At 45.9% G+C, this 23,193-nt stretch overlaps 1 protein-coding gene across 2 annotated transcripts in view; it reads right to left on the bottom strand.

Annotated features, from left to right (window-relative positions):
* Positions 1-23,193, bottom strand: part of CCDC50 (coiled-coil domain containing 50) — a 37,612-nt gene that overhangs the window by 11,574 nt on the left and 2,845 nt on the right. For both annotated transcript variants that reach the window (XM_014891593.2, XM_088170899.1), the window contains exons 2-4: positions 8,346-8,408; positions 6,895-7,024; positions 2,399-2,489 (exon numbers count right to left, since the gene is read on the bottom strand). In XM_014891593.2, the coding sequence (XP_014747079.1) occupies positions 2,399-2,489; positions 6,895-7,024; positions 8,346-8,408 (284 nt within the window). The remainder of the gene's footprint in view (positions 1-2,398; positions 2,490-6,894; positions 7,025-8,345; positions 8,409-23,193) is intronic.

A 23,193-nucleotide genomic window follows, 5' to 3' on the forward strand; every position in this document is an offset into this window, starting at 1 on the left:
TTCCAACACCATGGCAAACTCACAGGTTCCTGCTCCTCCTGCACACAAGCCTGCTAAGCCCTAATGGCCAAAGCAGGGCAGAAGGGACTGCACATGCAACCTCAGGCTTTCAACAAGGATTTGGAAGTCACAGAAGTGCACAGCCACTAATGGGAGTGGGCTGGATCTCCCCCCTGCACTCTGCCAGGGAAAGAAAAACACAGAGGCAAAGACTGTCCAGCTAAAGGCAATTCTGACTGGCAGGAGTTCCCAGAGCAAACGGTGAACTCACTTCACACTGGCTGTAATTTGCCAGGACTACAGGATGCCAGGCAGGGAAATGCATCAGTTTGACAGAGAGAGACTTGAAGGAAAAGAAAATCGAAAGGACATTAGGAAGAGCAAACTAGGCATAAGGCAGGAGCACAGTGGGGACTGCAGCCGTTTGTCTTCTGTCATAGTTTTGGTAGATATGCCAAAGTAAAGAGCACTCCATTTTCCTAATTGGTTTTCCTTCGAAATGACTAATGGATCAACAAGGCCTAGGAACTGCAAACAGTTCCCTGGAGCTTGCTCCTCTGAGGCCCAGGAGCTTGTGAGTCAGTGAAACCGTTCTGGAGCTAGGGAGCAAAGCTGGGAGATACCAGCACGGCATGCTGCCCCTTTGGATGCTATTCATTTAAGCCTTCCTAATCCTCAGGACCTTTACAGAGCCATGCATGTAAAGTGGACACTGCAGGCAGGAAAGGCATGGCTGAAATGCAAACTAAGAGTCAACACCCTCCAGAGCCAAACCAGCACCAGAGGACATTGGATGGCTGCTCAAGTACAAGCTATTATTTCAGGATTCAGGTAAGATCTGCCCTGAAACCAGCTTTGTGGAAAATCTGGGGATGCCACAGGCTCCTTAAAAAAAAAAAAAAAAAAAAAAAAGCCACAAAACAACAACAAACCAAAACCTCCACAAACTCCTTCCCCTGAAAAGATTAACCTTTCTAGCAAGTACAGTAAGTCTATAAATATAAGAGCTAAAGCACATTATCTCCAGGACTGAGACAGCTCAGGACTTGCAAATCCACACAAACCACTTCTTCCAAAAAGGATTCATAGCAGGCAGGGCAGGCAGGCTTAGTGCTTCATTTAAAAACCCTGCACTCCAGAAAGGATCTGCCTCAGTCCTCAGTACATTTCAGCCACACTTGGGAACTTCCCACGTACCAGCAGGAAGAGAAAGAATATTTATGACTTCTCTTTGCTTTAAGCCACAGTCAGCTGAAGCCTGCTCCCAACTCAAGATGGTCAGCAGGCAGGTTTGACAGGCTGCAAGGACCTGATGTCAGACCCCTGATATCCCTGCAGTTTTCTACACAAAGCAGGAAGTAAAGGTGCAATTCCACAAGTCAACATTAATTCTGCATCTCCTTCACCTTCCTGATAAAAATACGACAGATTACTTACTACCTCCTAAGCACAAATCCTGTAGCCAAAGTGTTCCTCCCACCCTGTTACCACAAGCTCCTCTTGGAAGCCAAGCCCTTCCCATCTGTCTGGGCAGCCTTTCAGTACTTGCTTGGAATTAATGGCAGAAGAAGTTTTGCAAAAAAACCCGATGCATCTGTCAGGAAAGGGCAGATTCTTATTTCAGGCTCTTCCAGGAAATAGAGCCTTGTGTTCAAGCCCTTCCTATACAGGGTATGCTACCAGGTGCCTCTTGAACATTTTGAGGCAACTTAGGCTTCTCAGGGAAACCATCTGAAATCAAAAACACTCCAGGCTCTCACAGGTGTTCCTCTACTCTGTGGGTTTCTTGAAAACTCAATCCGACAGGCTGATCCACTGAGTTGACCAACAAGTAAAATCCTTTGTGCACTATGAACAAACCACACCACCCACTCTCAAGCAAAAGCAGCAGCGAAACACTCTGAAGTCACAAAAGGAATCTGCTAGCAAGAAACTGTAACAGAGTGTTCAGGCTGTCAAAGACTAAACTGAAGAATGGAGAAGCCAGAAACAGATGGCTGGGCTGAGAGTTCTGCTGAAATCTTTGCTTCAAAGACAAAGAAATCATGTCCCAGGATTCTCCTAAGAGCATTTGAGAAAGCAAGGAGGTCTCAGAGTGTATAAACTATTACAATTCCCACAGCAGGGCAATAAACACTTCAGCAAGACTTACCTATTACTTGACCTCTTCATTAGCAAGGCCACTGGCATCAACAACTCTTACGACCCTTGAGTGTAAGGACTATGACTGTATCTTATTCCTGTAACAGGACTCCTCAAAATCTCTGTGCATACAGAGATCTGTCAGGACAAGGACTGTCACCATGCAAGCCAACTCCTGTGGCTACTGGCCAAGAAATGTCTGCCCTGAAAGGGCTGCTACAAATAGCCCTGCCATCCCTGCAGCTTTAAAGGTTACCTCGTCTTTTTCCTCTTGCCTGCGGCGCTCCTCCGCTTCAAATGCGAGTTTCACTTGGATTTCCTGAGCAATCTCACAGTCCTGTCGTTCCCTAGAAGGCAAGGAGACAGTGATTATAGGCAGCTGAAGTCTCAGGCATCAGTCAGCCTGAGGAAAGGGATAAAAGAGCTAAAAAAAGTCCACCTGATCTACACAAAAGAATTATTACTCAATGTTAGTGCAGAGCTATGAATCCTCATCGGGGACCAGGACTCCCTGTACTTACTGGTGGCCAAATTTAGAAAATACTTCCCAAAACATCCACGGAGTACAAAGTAAAAGAGATTCATAGGCTGATTGCTAAGAAAGGAGATATGTACCACAAAATAGGGCAGGTCAAAGTAGTTCTCAAGAGTCTGCAAACAACCTAATTCTGCTGAATTTTTGTACATGTGGTACCTAAGGAGGGGTTCAGGGGTATGGTTAATGCAGGCATTTCTGGGAAGTGGCTTTCACATCTAAGCCAAAGAGAAGGAAGTGCAGGAATATGGAACATAGGCCAAGTGGAGGCTGGAGGTGGCACTCCAGTACTCCACTGAGGTGGGATGAGACACAAAAGCAGGACCAGGGCCAAGAGGCAAGGGAGCAACATGTGTCAAAACAAGAGGAAAGAAGCCACTGCCACACTGCCAGTAAGGATGCAGGAACACAAAATTGCATTAACTGGCGATAGGGAGAGATCAGAGCAATTGAGACATGAGAGGTTTGGCTGTCCAGACAGACCAGGAAGGCTGGAAAGCATCTGCAAGAACCCTGCTATGCTCAGCAGCATGCTCTGATGTTCACCAAATAGGTTGGAAGAATACCCAAGGATTCCTCAGAGCAATTCAGAAATGGGCTGGGGAATTTGAAAAGAAAGACTAAAAGCTCTCTTTCAGCATTGTTGAGGCTGAGCTAAAGAGCAGCTCTAAAGAGGTCAGAAAAGTCAATCCCTGCAACTGCAACTACTAAAATGCAAGGCAAAGGAGGAAAACAGGTGGGAGCAGCAACAAGCAGAGCCTGCCTTATCAGAATACAATCTTTTGAAGAATACACTGACAATGATCAGATAGGTGATGAGAAGACTACCAAGAGTAGAAGACAAGCAAACAGACTTAGCTATGGCAAAGCTGTGCTATGTGGGCTGGAGCAACTAGTTCTAGGTTTGAGCAAGATCTGGGCATGAATGACCTAGTGAATCTGGAGGTAAAGGACTGGGAGAGAATTTAGGGCATGAGAAGAGGAAGTTTAAATACTTTTAAGTGCAGACAAGCACTTTTTGTTGCAAAACCAAGAAATGTGACATGGCTGGAACAGCCAGTGGCATAACAGAACCTTCTTTTACAGAAAGTGAAGAAGGAGGAGAGAAGCAGGAGTGGGTATGTGGCAAGGGTGGAGAGGAAGGACATTGCAACAAGAGGATTTAGAGGACAGATGTCACTAAGAAACAACTTATTTCTCATAGGCAACAAAAAGGCACACACAGCAAGAAGGAAAAGAAGATTATTTCTGTCAACAGCTCTTTGGAAGCAGACCTGCAATTGGGCTGGAGTTATCAAGAGGTCAAGCATCTTTGGACACAAGTTTTTCATCCAGGTAATAAAACCTGGCAATCTTTGCACGTGCCTATGTGTGTTTCATTTGACTCTGGGGACAGATCTGTTCAAAGCCACGAGGGCTCACACAGCAGCAAATCTAGTTCTTGAACCTGCTTTTAAAAAGGGACCTTGGCAAACCCGGCACCAGCAGAGAACAACAGCTCCCAAGACAACAATAGCTGAATAAGCAAATCCTAGGGAGCAGGCTGTCAGTGAGCCTGGTAGTGGATCCTTTACAACCCCAGGCTCTGAGGACATGAAACCAGGTAGAAAATAAGTTAGAAAGGTCAGACACATCAAGGCATTGCACGTCTCCAGTTCCCCTGGCACCTGTGAGCTGAGCTAAGGTGCCAAGTTCATCAGCACAAACTGACTTGCTAAATGCTTAAAATACATCCTATTGCAGACAAACAGGACAGAAAAACAACTAATCATCTTTCACAGCCAAAGCAACAAGGTCATTGCCTCTCCGTTAGCAGCAAAGAACACCAGAAGTATTGCAAACACAAAAGCATTTTCTTCTTTCTGATGACACATCTTGGAATACACCACATCAATGCCTAAGAACAGAACAGCCACAGAGGATTAGTTTTGGGGGTTTATTGCTCAGCAGTAATTAAATACTGAGACTTGATTAGTTAGGCAACATAAACTAGCATATTAATTTGTGCGAGCATAAGAAAGGTTCAAGAGCTTTGACAGCTCTTCTTGTCCTTCAGTTTCTTTAGTGTGAGCTCAAGTGACAACCAGACCCCAGAAATCAGCCAGGGCAACATAAACACTACCATTCCTGAACATCCCATCCATGTGTCCTTCAGTCCTGGGAAGCCAGGAGTGTTAAGAACGATGGGAAAACTCTACATCAGTTTATAAAAAAGAGAAAAAAAAATAAAGTTTGTGTGATCCCTCCCATTCAGTGACTTCAGCTACTAGTTGTTGTCAAATGAGGAGGAAAAAAGGCAATGTTTAAGGGAACTGTTCACATCAGTGCAACAGAACTATCACAGCACTGGGAGCAAAACAGGCAAAGAACATATTTTCACACTATTTTATTTTAGTAATCTTGCTACTATGCTTAGCAGTGTGCAGGCTGCTCAGCTAGATGTGAGAGATGCTTTTAAAGAAGCACGAAAATCAGGTTTGATGCTTCCCTGAATTCTTAAAAAGAAATGTTTCTATTCTCTTATTTATCTTCACAAAGTCTTTCTGAGAGAAATTAGGATTTGAAAGAGAGAAGAAGAGCTTTTTTTCCTATTTCTAAAGAATCCTTAGATATGCCCTCTTACACCTTCTATCACCTTGTCAAATTGTCCTAGATGACTGAGAAAGCAACAACAGGGATTATTTTGTTGCCAGAACATGCTACTCTTAGACAAGAAACAGTGGGAACATACAAAGAATTAAGGAAGAAAAAGATCCAATTAAAAAAGGATGCCTCTAACTTCTACTATTCTTGCAGAAGAGCTCCTGCTGATACATTTTACATCAGCAGCTCTGCCTGTGCTTTGGCTCACAAAGTTTTTAAAGCCCATTTTACAGAGTCCTACAACAAGAAAATTGTTTGCAGCTCCTAGCAAGTAACAAAGAGGAATCATGTCTGCCATACAAAATCAATTTTTATGTTGTCATTTACTCACTCACATCTCTAATTAGTAATAAAGACAAAAATATTGAAAAAAAGCACAGACTTTAGAGATACATATGCACATAAGGTCTGACCCAGTGTGCTGGGAACATTGAAAACATTGCCTGATCTGTCACGCTGCAGCTCCAATGCTTTCATGAGCCGCTGCTTTGAAGCTAGTCTTGTATCTCCCACATCTGCAACACAGAGCTCTTCTGCTCTGTCACTGGTCTGTCAGATGAGCCACACTGTGAGATACACTACCAACTGCACCTAGTGGGTGGCATTCCAGAACCCAAGAAAAGCCAGGAGCCAGCACAGCTGCTGGGAGATGCATCCTGCCTTGCAGACCTTGTATTTGCAGGGAGCCCCATCCAGCCACCTCTCACGAGTGGGATCTGGCTGAGCCCTGTCTCATGAACCATCAGTTACATCCAAAGGTCTGCAAGTCCATTCTGGATTGGAAAGCACAGTTTGTTTTGCCCTGTGCTGCCATGTTTCACTTCTACACCAGCTCCATAGCTGAGAGCCATGGCACGCAGGAGAGCCAAACCACAGACCACAGGGTTAAGATGTGCTGTGTGGGGACTGAGCAAACCTGCAGGGCAAACTGGATCACTCATTAAACAGCCTGCCACAGCTGCTGCAGAAGTCAGTGACTGCAAGAGAAGGCTTGTCCCCCAACACTCATCCCCACTGAGCCACCCTGCAGCAGCAATTGCCCTTCCCAGGTCATTTCACACCGAATAGCTGCAAACACATGCAGGGGCTTTCAGCTGTCAGCACAGCAGGACACCAAAAAGTATCACACCCAGCTCCTCAATAGCATTCATCAGGCACAGGGCAAACACACCAGTATCTGCAATTCCCACACGAGGGAGATTCCCCTGTAGCACTGGGTATTTCTGTGGTATGCTTCCTTCACTCTTGAACTTAAGCCAGGAACAAGGTTAACACAAGTGGCCAAGTTACCCCATTTTGACAACAAGCAGTACAATGGGAAGGCTCCTTCTGATCCACAGGCAACAGTATCTAAAGCAGGATGGGCTCTAGGACCACCTACTCCCACCCTGTTCTCATTCCTCTGTGCCAGAGCCTGGTATTGATACTTTTACAGCAATGGACAGCCAGAGTGAAAAAGAAACAAAAACAAAAGTCTGATGAACTCACACACTGTCAACTCAAAGCAGCTGATATTAGTGCTCTGACCAAATGGGACTACCATTCCCATTCCAAGATCTCCAGCACAAACTCACAAGTCTTTTTGGTGTTTCTGGATTTGAGCACGGGCTTTCTTATCCTCCTCTTCTTGCAGTTGCTTGGCCATCTGCAAGTCATGTTGCACCAGACGATTACGCTGAACGTTTGTGGCCAAGTGATGCTCAACTGGAAATAAATACAGACAAGAACCCTCAAATCAGGCTGCAGAACTTCACTGCCTGAACAAGATAAACCAAGTGGGAGGGAGATTCCAGCCCAGAAAGGAAGACAGATTTTGGCAGGGAAACACCAAGCAATCTCTCTAGAGGTGGGAAAGTCCTGAACTGAAATTATGCTAGCAGCTTGAGATTGCCTCTTTTCAGCACTGAGGGGGTTGTATATGTGTCTGTTACCAAAACAAGTTCTTCATATTTTAACACATCCAGGTTTATAGGGAATGGTTTTTAGGCTTTGAATTTCATTTTCTGACCACAGAAAATCACCCTAGATGAATGAAGTGAGTCTGGGAGGGACCATCAGAGGCCAGTGAGGATGAGCTGAACCTAAAACACTTATTATGGATACGTCCCTATTTGTCCTCAAGAACCTCTACACAAGAAAACTCCTCTCACTCTCAGCAGAATCAGTTCCAAAAATCTCCCTACCTTTATATTTAGTAACAGAGCAACTTAGTGCTCCAGTGAGTCCTTTACCATACATGGATTTCGCCTGCCAGAAAAAATGGCTACATGAGCTGCAGCCCAGAGTGGTCTTTAATTCAGTGGTCTCAGGTTCCAGCACCAAGGGCATGAGCAGCTGCACCCTTGGTGGAGCAGCAGGAATGGCATTAGCACTTGGTACTGGCAGATACCAAATTGGTGAGAAGCTGATTAGAGAGGCCACCACACCTGAAACTGCAATGTAAACATACCCCAAGTAACAGATAAGCATGCAAAAAAATAATTAAAAAAAAGCACCAGTCACTTTGAAGTTCCTGGCTGTACTATTTTTCCTCCTTTATAAACACTTCTAGGGTACAGCTGCCCTATCTCAAAATGTCTGAAAAGGAAGGCTCCTTTCAAAAAGCAGACACTGGCAATGCTGAAGTAAGTAAACAAACAGACCTCTTCTGGTTGTACTTCAGGTCAGACTATAAAACTTGAAGCTTCCAAAATTGCTAGTCATTTCTAAAAACCTTGCACAGCAACAAAACCCCAAGTGCACTCCTGCATGCAATTTTATCATAAATGGCATAAACAAACTCAACTCTAAAGGAGAGCACAAAATTGAAATATGAAATGCAACTATCTCTGGGGTACAATGTGAGCTGGAAGAGAGTGAAGTGTACTGTTACAGGATAGTGAAGACAGCAATAATAAACTGTATTCCATTAAAAGGAAAAAATTAAATAAAAGCAGGAAGCATTTTTCTTAGCAAAATCAAATAAAGCCAGATATATGTTGGGACAAGCTTGCTTCAGTTTCTTCTGAAGAGCATTCCTACTTACTCTCTTGTTCCTGTAAATTATGGGCCAAGGTATGATCTTCCAGAATAGCGAAGTCTCGACATACTGCACAGGGAAAGAAAGTGAAGAGAATTAGCATCAGAAAAAAACAAAAACAAACAAAAAAGCATCAAATGAGCTATGGCAGTCAGGGGAGCATAGAGACATATGGACTTCTGACACTTTCTACCAGCCAAGGTCTGGAATTGTGCTTTTTCCCCCTCCTGCCATCATGTCTATTTTTGTGTGCATTTATTTCTTTGTCTTGGTCAGCATAAAATGCCTTCTCCACTCTCCCCTCAGCCTCCACTTCAAGAACAGAACAACCCATGCTACCACTGGGTCAGACCTTATGTACAAACCTCTGCATTCCATTCAAACAGAATATATATAATATATTTATACCAATGTTCACATTGACTGCATTCAGCTGAAACAAGGGCAAGCATTTGTGTTTACTGTGACTTTCTGTGCCAGGTTAAAGAGTCTGAGAATAGTATTTTCATGGCACAAAGGGTATGTGCACACTGGCACCTCTCCAAAGCTGAGCAGACTGAGCTCCATGGCTCTCACTGCAAGGCATTTCTACCAGCTCAGGCATCATTTACAGTTGTTTCTTTTAAGCTTCACTGAATGTTTAAAGTGCAGATGCTGGATTTGCTCCTAGAACCCAGATACGGCATCAACCACAGCATTATGGGCAGGGATAAGTACAACTTCTTCAAAAGATGCTGAAAGTGACCTTGAGACAAGTGCAATGGGAAAGAGACGAAGTCCCTTTGGCACCAGTCTAAAAGCAGCAGATTTTTGCCAATGCCTATCACTTTCCCACTTGAACTTTCAAAGGAATGCTCTACCTACACTGTAGAAATACACCAGAGTATATTTTTAACTTGTTATGACAGGCAGAAAGGCAACAAAACACAAGTCACATACATACTGGGACAGGGACAGACACAGCATCAGGCTCAGCCTTTTGGTGGCAGGTTCACATCAGCTTCTCTGTGAACCAAATACAGACAGTGACCTGTCCCCCCAGATTGCTGGATGGGGCCCTTTCTCACACATCTGCCAGAGCTGGGGTTTCTGCCTGCTTTAAGGGGAGTTTAAGGCACAAAAAAAGTTACACTAGAAAGGTTTGTCACTTATTTTTCCCTCAATGTCACAAGCTAAGAAGCTTAACAGCACCCACAGAGGGGAACATCTCTCATGTAAAACACAGCACAAAGTAGAGAACTACAAGGTGCATCTGAAGCCACAGAAGGAAGTATAAATTCCTTCTGCTGCACTCCACTGGCAAAACCTCTGGGGAAGACAAAGATTTCTCTTTAGCAGAGCACAGGCACAGCCTAAAAGATAAACTAAAAATAACCCCAAAACCCCTAGAATGCATCAAAAGTACAAGGGGAATTTATGAGGATTCTGTTTGTGAAAGGGTTCAGAGTCAGAAAAAACATTTCCACAAAGGAAACGAGAAAGTAGCTGCATTTTCCCAAGCCATGACTCCACAAGGCCTCCCTTTTCTCACAGATGCACATGCTCCACTAAAGAAGCATCAAGACATTACTCCACACCCAAGTATCCTCACAAAATATCCGGAAGAGTTTCAAGTTGTCTGTACCAAGAGATCAGATAATGCTTTACCATATTCAATGGAATTTTTAGTTCAGTCTGCATTGAAGGGTGTTTTAAGATGACAAAAGCTTTTAACAGCCAGAGCAACACTTCAGAGAAGGGACATGCAGCAGGGTGGAGATGAGGACAAAGGTTACATTACACATCCCACAGTGGCCCACTTTAAGCATGAACAAATCTGGATGGTGTAATTAAGGTTTTGTTGTTGCTTTTTTTCATTGCAACTTCTTTTAAAAAAGGAAAGATGATATGAAACTCAATAGTATTGAAATACTTCCAGTGGTCATTTCTGTACAAAGAAAGAAATGTTGCCTTGAGCCACAGATCTGGAAAAGCCACGGTAGAGTCATGGGCAGTAGTGCTGTTCACAGGTGATAAACCCAGAGTGCTTGGTGGTCACCAACACATGCTTTTTATAGGATAGGGCAAGGGAATCATGCCCTAGAGGCTAATTCTGTGATCATGACTTCAGCTCCTAGAACGATTGTGGACCAACTACCTTCTGTTCACAAGAAGCATCATGCAACTCAAGAGGTTTGAGCCTTACCATGTGTACAGAGCTAATCAAAGACACCTCAGCAAAGAGCCAGTCTGCCCAAATCTAGAGCTGTTATTACTGTCATGTATTCAAGAAGCAGCACTTGGTCTTGACTGTTTAAAAAACAAACAAAACAAAAAAAAATAGAGAGGATGGGAGAGAAGTGCTATTTTTAACTGCAATAGGTCTCTGAGCAAGTCCACAGCACAGCTGCCTGAACAGCTGTACCAGCAAGACAAGGCAAGCAGCACAGGAGCAAGGACGAACATTTCAGAACTACCTTTTTTTTTTTTGCATAAGGATCACTGCTACAAGAAATGCTTCTAAAAGTACATCCTAGCCTTTCCCAAACCCCTCCTGCACAGGCTCACACACTGCTCTGTTCCCTGTGGTGTTCAAAAGCTGTCTTGTCAGTCATGGTGCTGACAGTGCTGGCAGACCTTTGCTCCATCCTCCCCAGAGAGGCACACGAGCATAGGAGGACTTCAGCTTTGTTTTTGCCTATTTTTACTCCATTCTACCCACACCCAGACACACTCCTCTGTTTGGAAAAATACACATTACAGAAACGAGCTTGGCACATGGGCGAGAAAGTGGGAGGGCCATGGTAGGACACTGCTCCTTGTCTTTTGACAGTCTTGCACCAACCCCAGAAAAGTCTCATCTCGATCACTGAGCTTATTCCTACAATGCAGCAATGATTGGTTAACCCTTTTGGATTGACAAGCCACTAAGACTACCCCAAAAAAAGCACAGTCTCAAAATAAAAAGGCAAAGTCCATATAGACTGCTGTTGCATAGACAGGTCTGCTTCTTCTAGCTGCTCCTCCAGAGAAGTGCTGGAAGTTGTTCATGGGTCTCCAAACAAACGAAATAAACTCCTCAAATTCTCAGTTCTTACAGGCTACAGCTGAAAGCTGGATGTCACAGACATAAAGCTAGGACAAAGGCTCCTGTTTAGGGTGTTTTGAAGCTCAGTGCCTGTGCCAAGAAGCACATATAGGCCAGAGTACATTCCCTGGTGCAGCTTCCAGATCCTCCTAGGTCCAGTGCCATCCCTAACATGGGACCCAGACCTGAGCCTGTGCCCTGTCGCTGCCTGCCCCACACAACATTGACAAAGCAAATGGGGACACTGCCCTGGCATGAGCCACCAAGTTGAAGGGCTTAGATATGAATAAAGGGGCTGGGTCTTAAACCAGTGATATTAACCCACCAAGGTCTAGTTCAGAGAGAGGGAAGCTGGACAGTTACCACTGATATGCACACTGGAAGCTCCTCAGTGCCTGGGTTCCCTGGTGCTCCCATCTCACAGAGGACACAGCACGGAGCAGACTAGTGGGACAGCAGCAAGGCTTGGGTTTGTTCACACATTTGGAATTATTTGAGTATTGTTGAAGAAGCCATTTGGCTGCACACACACTCCTGTTACAAACCCAAACAGACAGCTCGAGCACACAGCCCTCTCTTTGTGCTGCTGTGGCTGCTGGCAGGGCAGGCAGCACAAGGACTTTCGTCACAGTCAGAAACTTGGCTGGGCTGGCTGCCTCCAACTCATCTGAGCACATTATTCTCAAGTCCCATCAGCCTGAGAACAACGTGCTAAGGAAGATGAGAACATCCCATTACAAACACAACGAAGCACTGTCAGACAGCCAGGTGGCAAAGGATGGGGACACCTGCACCTCCCTAGCAGATTTGGGGCTGATGGCAGTGCAGAGCATTCCCTCACAACTAGACCCAGTACCAATGGCACCAAGCCAAGCATGACAGCAGCTGCAAGTGAGGCCAAGGAAACCAATCCTTGAAGACTCAGATCCAACAATGAGGCAACTATGAAATAATTGAATATGTGTACTGGCCAGGCATGGTCTGAAATGAAGTTTCATCAGCACTAGTTCTCATTCCCTGCCCAGTCCCAGCAGGGTACAGCACAATCATTACTAGGTATTATGTACACTGGATTTGTGCTGAGAAATAGGATGGCCCCAATGACAACAGACTTAATTTCTGCTGCGAGGCTCCGTATTTAAGGGAAAAGAAATCCATTTCCTTGCTCCCTAATTCTATGTCTAAAAAAAAATGAAAGGTGAGATTAATATTACCTTCACTGTTGCAAATTAACTTGACTTCCCATCCCTAGGCCCTGGCTGGGAGCCACCAGGCAGTCAAACAACCAGCAGGGGTGCAATCAGAGCAGCTACAACTGGCAAGTCCAGTGAAGCGTGGAACATTCACAACAGGTTTACCATAGTCTGATTCAGCCAATCTACCTTGGCACAGCAGGGAGCAGACCAGGAATACACTCTGGCACAGCTGTCAATAAAGAAATGCCTGGCCAAGAATCCCAGTGGCTTCTGTGGCCAGGAGAGGTGCCAGCTGGGGAGGATGAAGGCAGAAGCATCACCCTTAAGACTGGTAGGATCCAAAAATCCATGCATGGAAGAGGGAGCTCACTTGTCTTGAGGAATCTCTGAGAGCCTCTCTGCAAGCTCCAAGCACAGGTCTTCTCCTCTGGTAGTTCTCACTGCAGTATGCCTTCTTGTGCACTGGTGAATCTGAGGCTCTTGGAAGCATGGCTGCAGCCCTGCCTTTATGGCTGACATAACAAAGTCCCTAGGCACAACAGCTCAGCAAAATTTCATTAAATAACTTCTTCCATTTTATATTCTGCCACCCACCTCACTAACTTTCTCCAGCATTACCTCAGCTCCACAGGTCAGCATTTCCAACACCCCAAACTGCTTCAAACAGATTGAGGTAACCACAACAGAGGAGCAAAGGCAGCCTTAGATGTTGTTAGTGATACTCAGGTGTGACAAAGAGATAGGTAACACCCAGGAATGGGTGGTGTGGAACACGCTGTCTCAGCAAGAGGTCAGCCCCCACTGGCTTTTCAAGGAAGGTTCATAGCACTTCTGCCTGAAGTCTTAGATCATGTTTTGACACCCACTGCAGGTCCCAAGGGCCTCCTTGGTTCACACGGCCCATATAACGTGTCCAGGATACAGGCCAGGTCAATGACCCAGGAACCACAGATGCATGTTCCAAGCATTTCCTTTTGGGTCTTAAAAACCATCTCTTGCTCCCCACCCCCTCCACTCCCAGCATTTTCCCGTCAGCATTGTGTGCTGGGTAATTCACAAAATAAACTAGGTGTGAGTCATACTTAGTTTAGACCATCTGCAGTTCTTGAATTCTAATCTGAAGGACAGGAGGGAGAGGAAAGAAAAAAGTAACATGAAAAAGCAGTATCATCAGCTAAAAATCATTTTTAGGGCCTACAAACTGATAAATTAATGGCAAGCAGCAAATGCAGCATTTTACAAGCCAGTAGTCTCAGGAGGATGCTTGAGTTATGCAGATTCCTGCAGAGTAGAATGGAAGTTGAGATCTCTTAGAGACTCTTACCAGCAGGGACTGGTCAGGCCACTCCAAGCCAGATAGTCTCCAAAATCATTATTTCCTTGAAATAAAGCCAACCTGACCAAGCAGCCACCCAGCTGGAGGTGAGGGGCTGCCCTGAAGGCAGCTTCCAGATAAAACATTCAACTGGGACATTTCCTTCCCAGCCCCAGCAAAGCTCAGCAATTCCCATTTCTGCCCTGCCTCTCCAACACACCAGGAGATAGATGAGCTCCTGCTACCACACCTGGGTGCTGACAGAGGCTGGCTAGGACCTGTCTGGCTGCTGCAGTTACACAGATGACATTCCTAGGGCCTTGTTCACCAGCCCCCATCACGCCAAGGAAATCAGAAAACCATGCAGGGAGAAGGTGGATGCCAGACAGAGGGCAGGTCTGGGCAGCCTGAGAAAGGGAACAGTTTCTGCTTCTCAGCCACAGCACCAGAGCATCACACGTAGCTGGGAGCTATGAGGCAGCACAAGGAGACTGAGTGACTCCATAGGGAACCAAACTGCAGGGTCTCAGCCTAATTCTCAGAAGTGTAAATATGCAAAATAATAATAATTAAAAATAAATAAATCGCCAAACCACTATGTTTTTTTTACTACCAGTCTTGGCCTGGAACCTAAGAACATCTTGGGATTTGGGAAGGAGGTTATCCTCTGCTCTAAGCTAAATGCCTTGAGGTCAAGGCCATGAGATTTCTGTGCTCTGCACCATTTTCCAACATTAAACTCTCACCTGTCTAACAATGCTTTAAAAAGGAAGACCGTATGTATTTTGGAATCAAACCCTCAGAACTTCATTATATTTTTTTAAGCTACCTTGGGACAGAAATCATCAACGTTCACAAAATGCCTTCTCCAAGGCTACTAGTTTGGCAATCTCACTTCTGTAAAGCCCGCACACTGTACCACAGACCAGTCCTAAAGCTGAGAGAGTATGTGCTGAACACCTCAAAGCAGAAGGTGAAATGCTTGCAGTGTAAACAGGAAGCTGGAGATACTCAAGATAGTGGAAAAATAGCACAAGACTCCTCAAAAGGTTATCCCTTGAGCAAGCCCCAGCCACAAAATTTGATAAGATTCATCATTCTGTTTTTCTACAGAAGGCTGCCATGTTTTTCATCACTGGATAATTCCACCCTACCTGGTTTCATCTGCAATGTTTCTAAATAAGAGCAAGTCTTATTGCCAAAGCTTAAACCACAACCCATAGGTAGAGAATACTAAAGACCATCTCTTTGACTCCAGAAGAAAATGCTGAGTTGGAGCATTTCAATCACTAAATCCTAGAATAACTAAGGTTGAAAAAACAGTAAGTCATCCAGTACAACCACTGACCTGGCACTGCCAAGCTCACCACTAAAGCATATCACTTAGTGCCACATGTACATCTTTTAAAGGACATCTTTTTAATATCTCCCAGAATGGTAACTCAAATCCTTTCCTGTTTTGACCACTGGTCATCCTTATGCTGAAGACATTTTTAACATCCAATATAAACTTCCCCTGACAGAACTTGTGCCAATTCCTCTTATCCCATCACCTGGTACTTGGAAGAAGAGGCCAATGGCTGCAACCTCCTGCCAGGGACTTGTAGAGAACAGTAAGGTCTCCCTTGAGCCTCCTCTTCTCCAGGCTAAACACCCCCAGCTCCTCGAGGACTTGTGCTCCAGACCCTTCCCAGCTTCACTGCCCTTCCCTGGACTCACTCAGCATCTCAGTGTCTGTGTTGTAGTGAGAGGCCCAGAACTGAGCACAGGATTTGAGGTGCAGCCACACCAGTGCCCAGTACAGGGTGACAGTCACTGGCCACATTATTGTTGCTCCAGGCCAGGATGGCACTGGCCTTCTTGGCCATCTGGGCACAGACACTGGCTCATATTCAGCAGGCTGCCAACCCACACCCCCAGGTCCTTTTCCACTGGACAGCTTTCCAGCCACTCTGTGCCAAGACTTTCAGATGTACCTAAAAATGGCATTGAGCCTTAAGAAGTAATGACATCCATGCTTTGAAAATTCACCCCTTTCACCCATGTCCAGTTGGGTCCCCAGACACAGAGTACCCTGTCACAAGAACTGTCCAATACTCCCAAATCCTACAGCCAACACTGCTGTTACAGCTGCTGCTTTCTATTGCAGGGGCTCAACACACAGAATATATTAACACTTTAATATATTAAAGAGAGCAGAGAGATGATAGGATACGTGCTAATGTCTGCAAGTCATTACCTGCCAGGCTCAGAACACTCATCTCTGTAGAAATTTCCTGACTGCCCCAATGTCCACCTACCTGTCCAGGACTGCCTACACCCAAAAGATCACCAATGAACTCAGCCATTGCACTGTAGACCCACCAGGAACACTCAGGTGGGCAACTACAGAAACTTCAAGGTAGATATACTTGTCAGGGATGGCTTGGCTGGGGTGACACCACAGTCAAATAGCAGACCTCAGGCAGCCAAACACTTCACTTACAACATCTCAGATGTAACTGAGTCTGTGTATGGAAGAAGATAATCTCAATCATCAGTGAGAACAAAAGCTGTTTGTGTAGTTCATCCTCTCCAGCATTGACACAGCTTCAGTTGACTCAGCTAATACCACATGTGCAAAAAGGAACAACCAACAATAAAGGCAGGGAGAAGTTTTCCTAGAAGTCAGTTTTAACCACTACCTCCCAACCATGGACCACAGCAAAACAAACAACACTTGACTCCAACAGCTGTGCTTCATCCTCACTTAGCCCAAAGGCAAACTACCACACACATCACTGGAGAGCGGGGCAGGAGCTGCCTTCACCAGCCGAGGTCAAAATCCCTGGCCCATATAGACCCCAAGAGCACCACTGTAGCTGTAAGACACCTTCAGCTGTGCCCCATGGATCACATGATACCCCTTTTCTGGAAGGTTTTTTGGTCTCTTTTGCAGACAGCATGTCATGGCACCTTTAGCTTTAAGCCCAACACCACTCCTTTAAATTGGTGTAAGGGAGGGGGCATTGAAAAAACAGTCTCTTATCAAGTGCAACTCAAAACAGCCACCTACTCAGAAAATTGCTGAGGCATGGAGCTTGCATCTTAAGAGTTTTGCACTGTATGTACCCTCCTTTACCCCACACCCATCTCTAATGGTGATCACTGTATTCTGTTGTTTTATCTATTTAATTCAGCTTTTATTTCAGCATCTTAGCCAATTTTACACCACACAAAACTTTCAGAAGGACACACTAAGTTTCCCAGATAGGCAAAACTTCCATTCTCTGATGAATGCATAGCTAAATTCCTTGTTCAGTTCAGCAGTTTCTCTGCAGAGAGCTGGCAGGCCCACTTTGTGGTTCAGGATGGCTTTCAGGAGCCACGGCACCCAGGATTGCAGATATTTCACCAGCATTTCTCAGCCCTCAGGCTGTGGTGAATAAACTGAGGTGAATAACCTCTAAAGAGGCAGCCCAGGAGCAGAGAAAATGCAAAGTGTCAGCTCTCACAGGGTTCTCCTCCAGCTTAATTCTGAAAGACAATGTAGCAAAATATAAGGAACACACGAGGCAAAAAGGGAGGTCTGAATGCCCCTCTGGTACAACTTCATGCCCTGACTCAGTTGGTGACTGCTTGAAACGTCACACCCACACAGAAGCTGCCAAGTGCCAAAAAAAGGTTAAATTTCCTCTCTAAATCTCACAGTGTGGTTTTACATGACAGTGACCTGCAGTTGTACAGAGAAACAAGAACTTCTGCAAAAACAAGCAGAATGAAGAGTCCTCAGAGATGCCACTTTCTCTTCAGCCTTTGGATGACTAGAGCCAACCCTGAGACTGCTCCATGGCTTGTAGCTAAACCAGAGCTGCAGCTGAAAGGACACACCACAGTGTCAGCGCACATTCAAACCAGCCAGGTTTTATTCCTCCAGATCAGATACCAAGAGAAGCAAAGCTCCAGCAGGATGCGTCTCTGGGCAGCCTCCCAGCTTTGATGGAAACCCTGGCAGCTGCTGCATTCGAAGCCGAAGGTATCTGAACTAATGCTGCAGTCAGCTCCAATTCTTGCAGATTCCCATCAGCTTCCTTTTCCCTAGAAAGGTGGCTGCTAGGATGCAAGGGAAGACTCCTGTCTGCCACCCGTTCAGCTGCTGCCAGCACTGCAAAGCTGCTCTGCAAGAACTATCCTCCACCTAACCAAGCCAAGGTGTTGGTTCGTTTCAAAACCCTTTTCCTTTGCTCCACCAGCTCCTCACGGGTACTCTCCCCTCTCCCCCCTTGCTTCCTGTGTTTAAGTTCTCCGGGTTTATTAGTCAGCTCTGGGGAACACAAAGTACCAAAGCTGGCCCCAGATCAGTCAAAATTCCACATCCATCTACCAGTCACAAATCAGTAAAGCTGCAGCACTAACAATACATGTCCCCCTTCCTGTCACAGCTTTGTGTTGGCACATTGCCACAAGTGCAACTACAGACTTAAAACATCGGCATACAAGGGTAAGAATAAGTCCCTGGTTTCTGAGGCCAGACGGATTGAGGCAAAGGTCCCTGCATCATTCTGAAGCAAACTACTGTGGGCATCTGAGCCCACAGTACACATGCATTGGGAAGCATGAGGAAGGAGCAGGCTGGCAGCCTTTTCTTCTTTCTGAGAGCACTAAAAGAGCTCCAGGTCAGTAAAGGTAATTTTTTTTTGCTTTGGGAAGTGTATCACCTTCAGGTGATACTGCATACTCCCAGCTTCTTAAAAAGATAAAAAGTATAAAAAAGAACAGTTAAATTCCAAGGACCAAGTTAAGTTCACCTGTTACACATCCAGAATTGATGCTGTGGGGTATGCCAGCTGCCCGGAATACCAGGTAACTGAGCACTGAACTGGACAAAAACCTGCTTTTCCCACCTTGCATCAGGACTGTGCAGCCCGAGCCAAGGACTCAGTCCTTCCAGCACTGCAGTTAAGGTCAGGAGAGCCCAGCCTCTTCCCAACACCAACTTCCTTCGGAAACCTGGCGCCAACCAGATGGCCTGCAGGAGAGCACAGCCCTGTGAACAGCAGAGCTCTCTGCCTGCCATGAAAACAGCCAACACCCTGGTGGCTTGGAAAATTCCCAGGCCTTCTCCGTGCTGTGCTCCATCACCTCACCTCAGCAGCACTGCCAAAGGCTCCAGGAGCTGCTGGTGAATTTAGGACACAAATCCTTCCCATCCCACCAGCCAGCACCCCAATAATAAAACTAACACCAGAGCCGAGGGAGAGGCCATTTCTTTGCACCAGGATGCTGCAAGTAATGCTTGCTGTATCCAGAACAGATATAATAAGCTGTTTTTCCAGTGCAAAGTCATTGTGCTTTGCAAAGGTGGAGAAGTTTTCCATCCACACCAGGGGAAGCTGCCCTGAGCCAGACCAGCATTACCCCAATCCATGTGCCAACAAGTCAGTGGGAACAGTCCCTCTGCGAGGAGCATTTGCTCCAGCCTCTTGTCCTGTCTGGATGTAAAGAGTCAATGCCACACATGTTATATAACGCATAAAGGAATTAAAACCTCTGCCTTCTCACTGCCAGGAAATATTCCTGTTTGCATAAACTTCCTTCCTCCCTTTTGCCCCATTACTTCTCATATCACTTCTGTCAGTGTCCTTATGGAACGCCTGTGTCTCACTGTTTTCAAATATTTCCTCACTTATGTCCTTTTCTCCTTTGTCATCACTTATTGAACACCACATACTGAGCCCACGTAACATTTCCCCTTAGAGTTGACTCCTCTAGCCACCAAGTTCTGGTTCAGCAAAAGGGCTCAGGAAAGGATGAACGAAAATGCACACAGGAACTCAGTTTTACTGCACATGGCTTGTTACACCTCTTTCAAAAGGAGAAGTGAAGAAAAGTGACTCACTTGCAAACCCACTTTGACTTTCTGTCCTGAAGAGCACGTAATGCAGGGCACAGCTATCAAGAGCACACAAACCAAACCTCTACCAACCCAGGCCAAAGACAAAAAGATCTCACTATTTTAGTCTGGCTGACAGAGCATTGTGGCGGCGACATCGTGGGTTGGTGTGCAATTAAGATAATCATCAGTTGAGCTTCAGGAGTCTGACACAAAATAACTGGGCAGGTGCAGATGGGCTGTGCTAGGCTCTGAGCAGGCTTTCATCTATACCTTTTTCCCCAGGAAGAGTAACACTTCTGGCAAGCTTAATTCACAGGGTGCCTGTGGTTACAGGGTAAATGTTATGAGCACCAAGGCCTAACTGATTCCTTTTGCTCAAGGCAAGGTTCTCAACAGCACTGCCTTGCACCCCTTACACAGCCAGCCTGATCCTGCACTCTCCTGTTCTCTTTCCAGCTCTGCTCAAAGTCTCTCCCAGCAGACTACAGTGTCAAGGCCACACAACACTCACTCAGCAAGCTGTGTGGTATCTTTTCAAGTACTGAGAAAGAAAACAGCAGGAAGGCTCCAATTTCTACGTCTTAAAAAGGAAGTATAAATGAAGCGTCAAGAGACCTTCACAAAGTCCTATACATGTTCTGTGGAAAAGCCAGTGCTGTAAGGTGAACAGAGAGCATGACAGCGCATGTCAGCCTCCAGGGAGACAGCAGTGGACATTTCCCAGTGGAAACGTCCAGCAAACATGCCCTTTGCTCCCTGCCATGCAGCCAACCAGCAGCAGAACAGCAGCTGTCGTTATCACCTTCTGGGAGAACAGCTGAAGGTCAAGCCAGCAGCGAGTGTCACGCCAGAAAATAGACCTAAAGCTTCTCAAGTTGTAAGGCAGTTTCACCAAGAGACCAACCTCCTTCCTCAGTCCTTCAGCCTTCAAACCAGCACTACACAGGAGCAGCAGTGAAGCAGCAGGAAGCCAACCAGCTGGGGATACTCTGGAAAGGGGAGAAGGAAGCAGGCAGGGAACTTTTCGCTCTGTCCTATAAATCAGCACGTTCACGTGAACTGGATGACTCTGAGCAAGAAAAAGAAAGCTTATTCCAGCAAAACAGAAGTTTCACACAGCCCCAAGGAATATCCCATTGTTTTTCCAAATGGGTTTTTTCTTGCACCAGAGAGAGCAGAACTGGCCTTTTCTATTCCTTGCAGCAGCCATCTCCAGCTCCTGCCTGGCATCCTCTGATGCTTCCCATGGCCACAGGAAATGAAAGATTAAACAGAGGCCCGTGGTGACCATAAACACACGACTCAGCTGGGAGCATTACTCAGAGACCAGCAATGGGTGATGAACGATGTCATGATGTTGCATCATAAACAGGAGAAAACCCCCCGCAGCTATCCCTGTAACCCCAGGATCAGTGCAAAAATAGGCTGTGTCCCCTCTTATCCCATTCCAAAAACCTGTCAGGAGCCAAGGAAACATCTCTGCAAAAAGCATCAACAGGAGTCTTGGAGTGTTCTTCTGCCAAAGATTGCTTTTCAAGCAATTTTTTTCCACACTACAACCTCACAGCAGCTCACAGAGGACAAGTGCTAAGGATTTAGGGATGGGAGGAGACAGACCTGCTTGCTCAGTTGCCTTTCAGAGCCAAGAGCATGAAATATGCTAATCCTGCCCATCTCTGCCAAGCACTGCAGACCCAGAACCACTGAATGCATAATAAAACTTTCACCCAGCTTTAACGAGAAGTGAAATGAGTGCCACAGCCTCAGATACTGAATTCATGCATGCTGGAAAAACAGATCTCCTATTACCCAGAAGAGCTGGATGTGAACCAGTGACCTGTGTCTATGTCCCATCACTCTCCACCTCCCCGCTGCCCTCAAGCCATCCATCTTGCCTGAATTTCTCAGAGCCCTTAAACAAGGAATTCACAAAGCAGAAAATCATGATGCTGCAAGGAAAAATCCCAGCTGGAGCCAAAGGGCATGGGGCAGGTGGCTTCACAATGACCTGGTTGACCCTCAGCTACTCTCAAAATTGTTGCCTTGATTATACTAATCCAGTTAAAGGCCAATGCTTCCTTCAGACGAATACAGCTGACAGCTCATCCCTCAAAACCATTCCCCTGAAAAACCCCTAAGCAGAATCTTTCCTCATCAGACACTGTGCCAGCCATTCACACTTCCTCAATCCTCTTCCATATCTGACAGACACCAAATTTCTCTTGTCCACTGTCCTGTTGCTGAGCACAGACAGGCGCCAAAGGCCTCATTATAAGCCAATAACCTCAGTCTGTTCCATGTGAGCCTGACACATTGCACCTCAGCTCACCCCCCTCCCCAGTCACTTGTAGGGTCAGTAGCCAGGAGGTTTTTATTGCAGGAGTCTAGCACAGGTCATGTTAAGCTGAAGAGGTCAGCAGAAAGGTCTGTAGCTGGAAGGAAGAGGAAGGCTGATGCTAACAGCAAACTTTTATTCAGATTATGCTAAGGCAAAAGAGAGCCAGCCAGGCTGCCTGCCCCAGAGAACTCCTTGCCAAGACAGAAAATATTCAACCTTTTCCTGTTTCCCCAAGGTCGCAGTCAGAACTGTATAGTTTATCAGCACGTTTGGGATACCAGCCTCTCGGGCAGCAGATTACAACCAGGAGCATTTGAATGTACAGCTCAGGAGCTCCCAAAAGTCAAATCAGGTGCTTAACAAAGAGTAGAAAGCACAGGTGCCACAATCAGCCTTTGTCAAGGCTCGAGCTCCAGACAGCTGTGGCAGGGTCAGTTCTAATCATCAGCCCAGACATAGGGCCCTTGCATTTCTTTACAGTACTACTAAAAATAAAATTCACCAAAAACACTTCACCCAGTGCAAATTTCCATAGTACTCCAGCACTGCACACTGCTGGGGCAGAGTTTAGAGTCTTCTCCCCACCTCACCTCTTCATTTTCTCTCTCACAGAGGATTCAAACTCAGAAAGATGAGGAGAATGCCCACATCTGAGTTTTTCTGCTGCTGCCAACAACTGATGGCTCTTGGAGACTGTAACAGATGAGGGACTGAGCCTCAGCCTGAGCAGACAGATGTCACAAAGATGTTGCCTTAGACCTTTGGAAAGGCAACAGCAGACAGGATCACGGGTACATCCTCCAGAGAGGGACATGGTTTGCACAGCTCCAAAACACCTCCCGTGCAGCTCAGCCAGCCTGCATGCAGCCAGAAACACCTCTCAGGTCCAAGGGCTCACAGCAGGCACCCAAAAGAGGGTGGAGCCCTTCCAAAACACAGCTCCTAGTAATGCATCAGGTCACTGGAGATGAGAGGCAGTTAGGGATCAAGCAGAGCTCGAGATAGTTTTATTTGCTTTATAAGTGGCTAATCAAAATAATGTTCCTATGATGTTTTTATTACT

The sequence above is a fragment of the Sturnus vulgaris genome, chromosome 10 (assembly GCF_052056855.1).
Source record: "Sturnus vulgaris isolate bStuVul1 chromosome 10, bStuVul1.hap1, whole genome shotgun sequence".
Classification (NCBI taxonomy): domain Eukaryota; kingdom Metazoa; phylum Chordata; class Aves; order Passeriformes; family Sturnidae; genus Sturnus; species Sturnus vulgaris.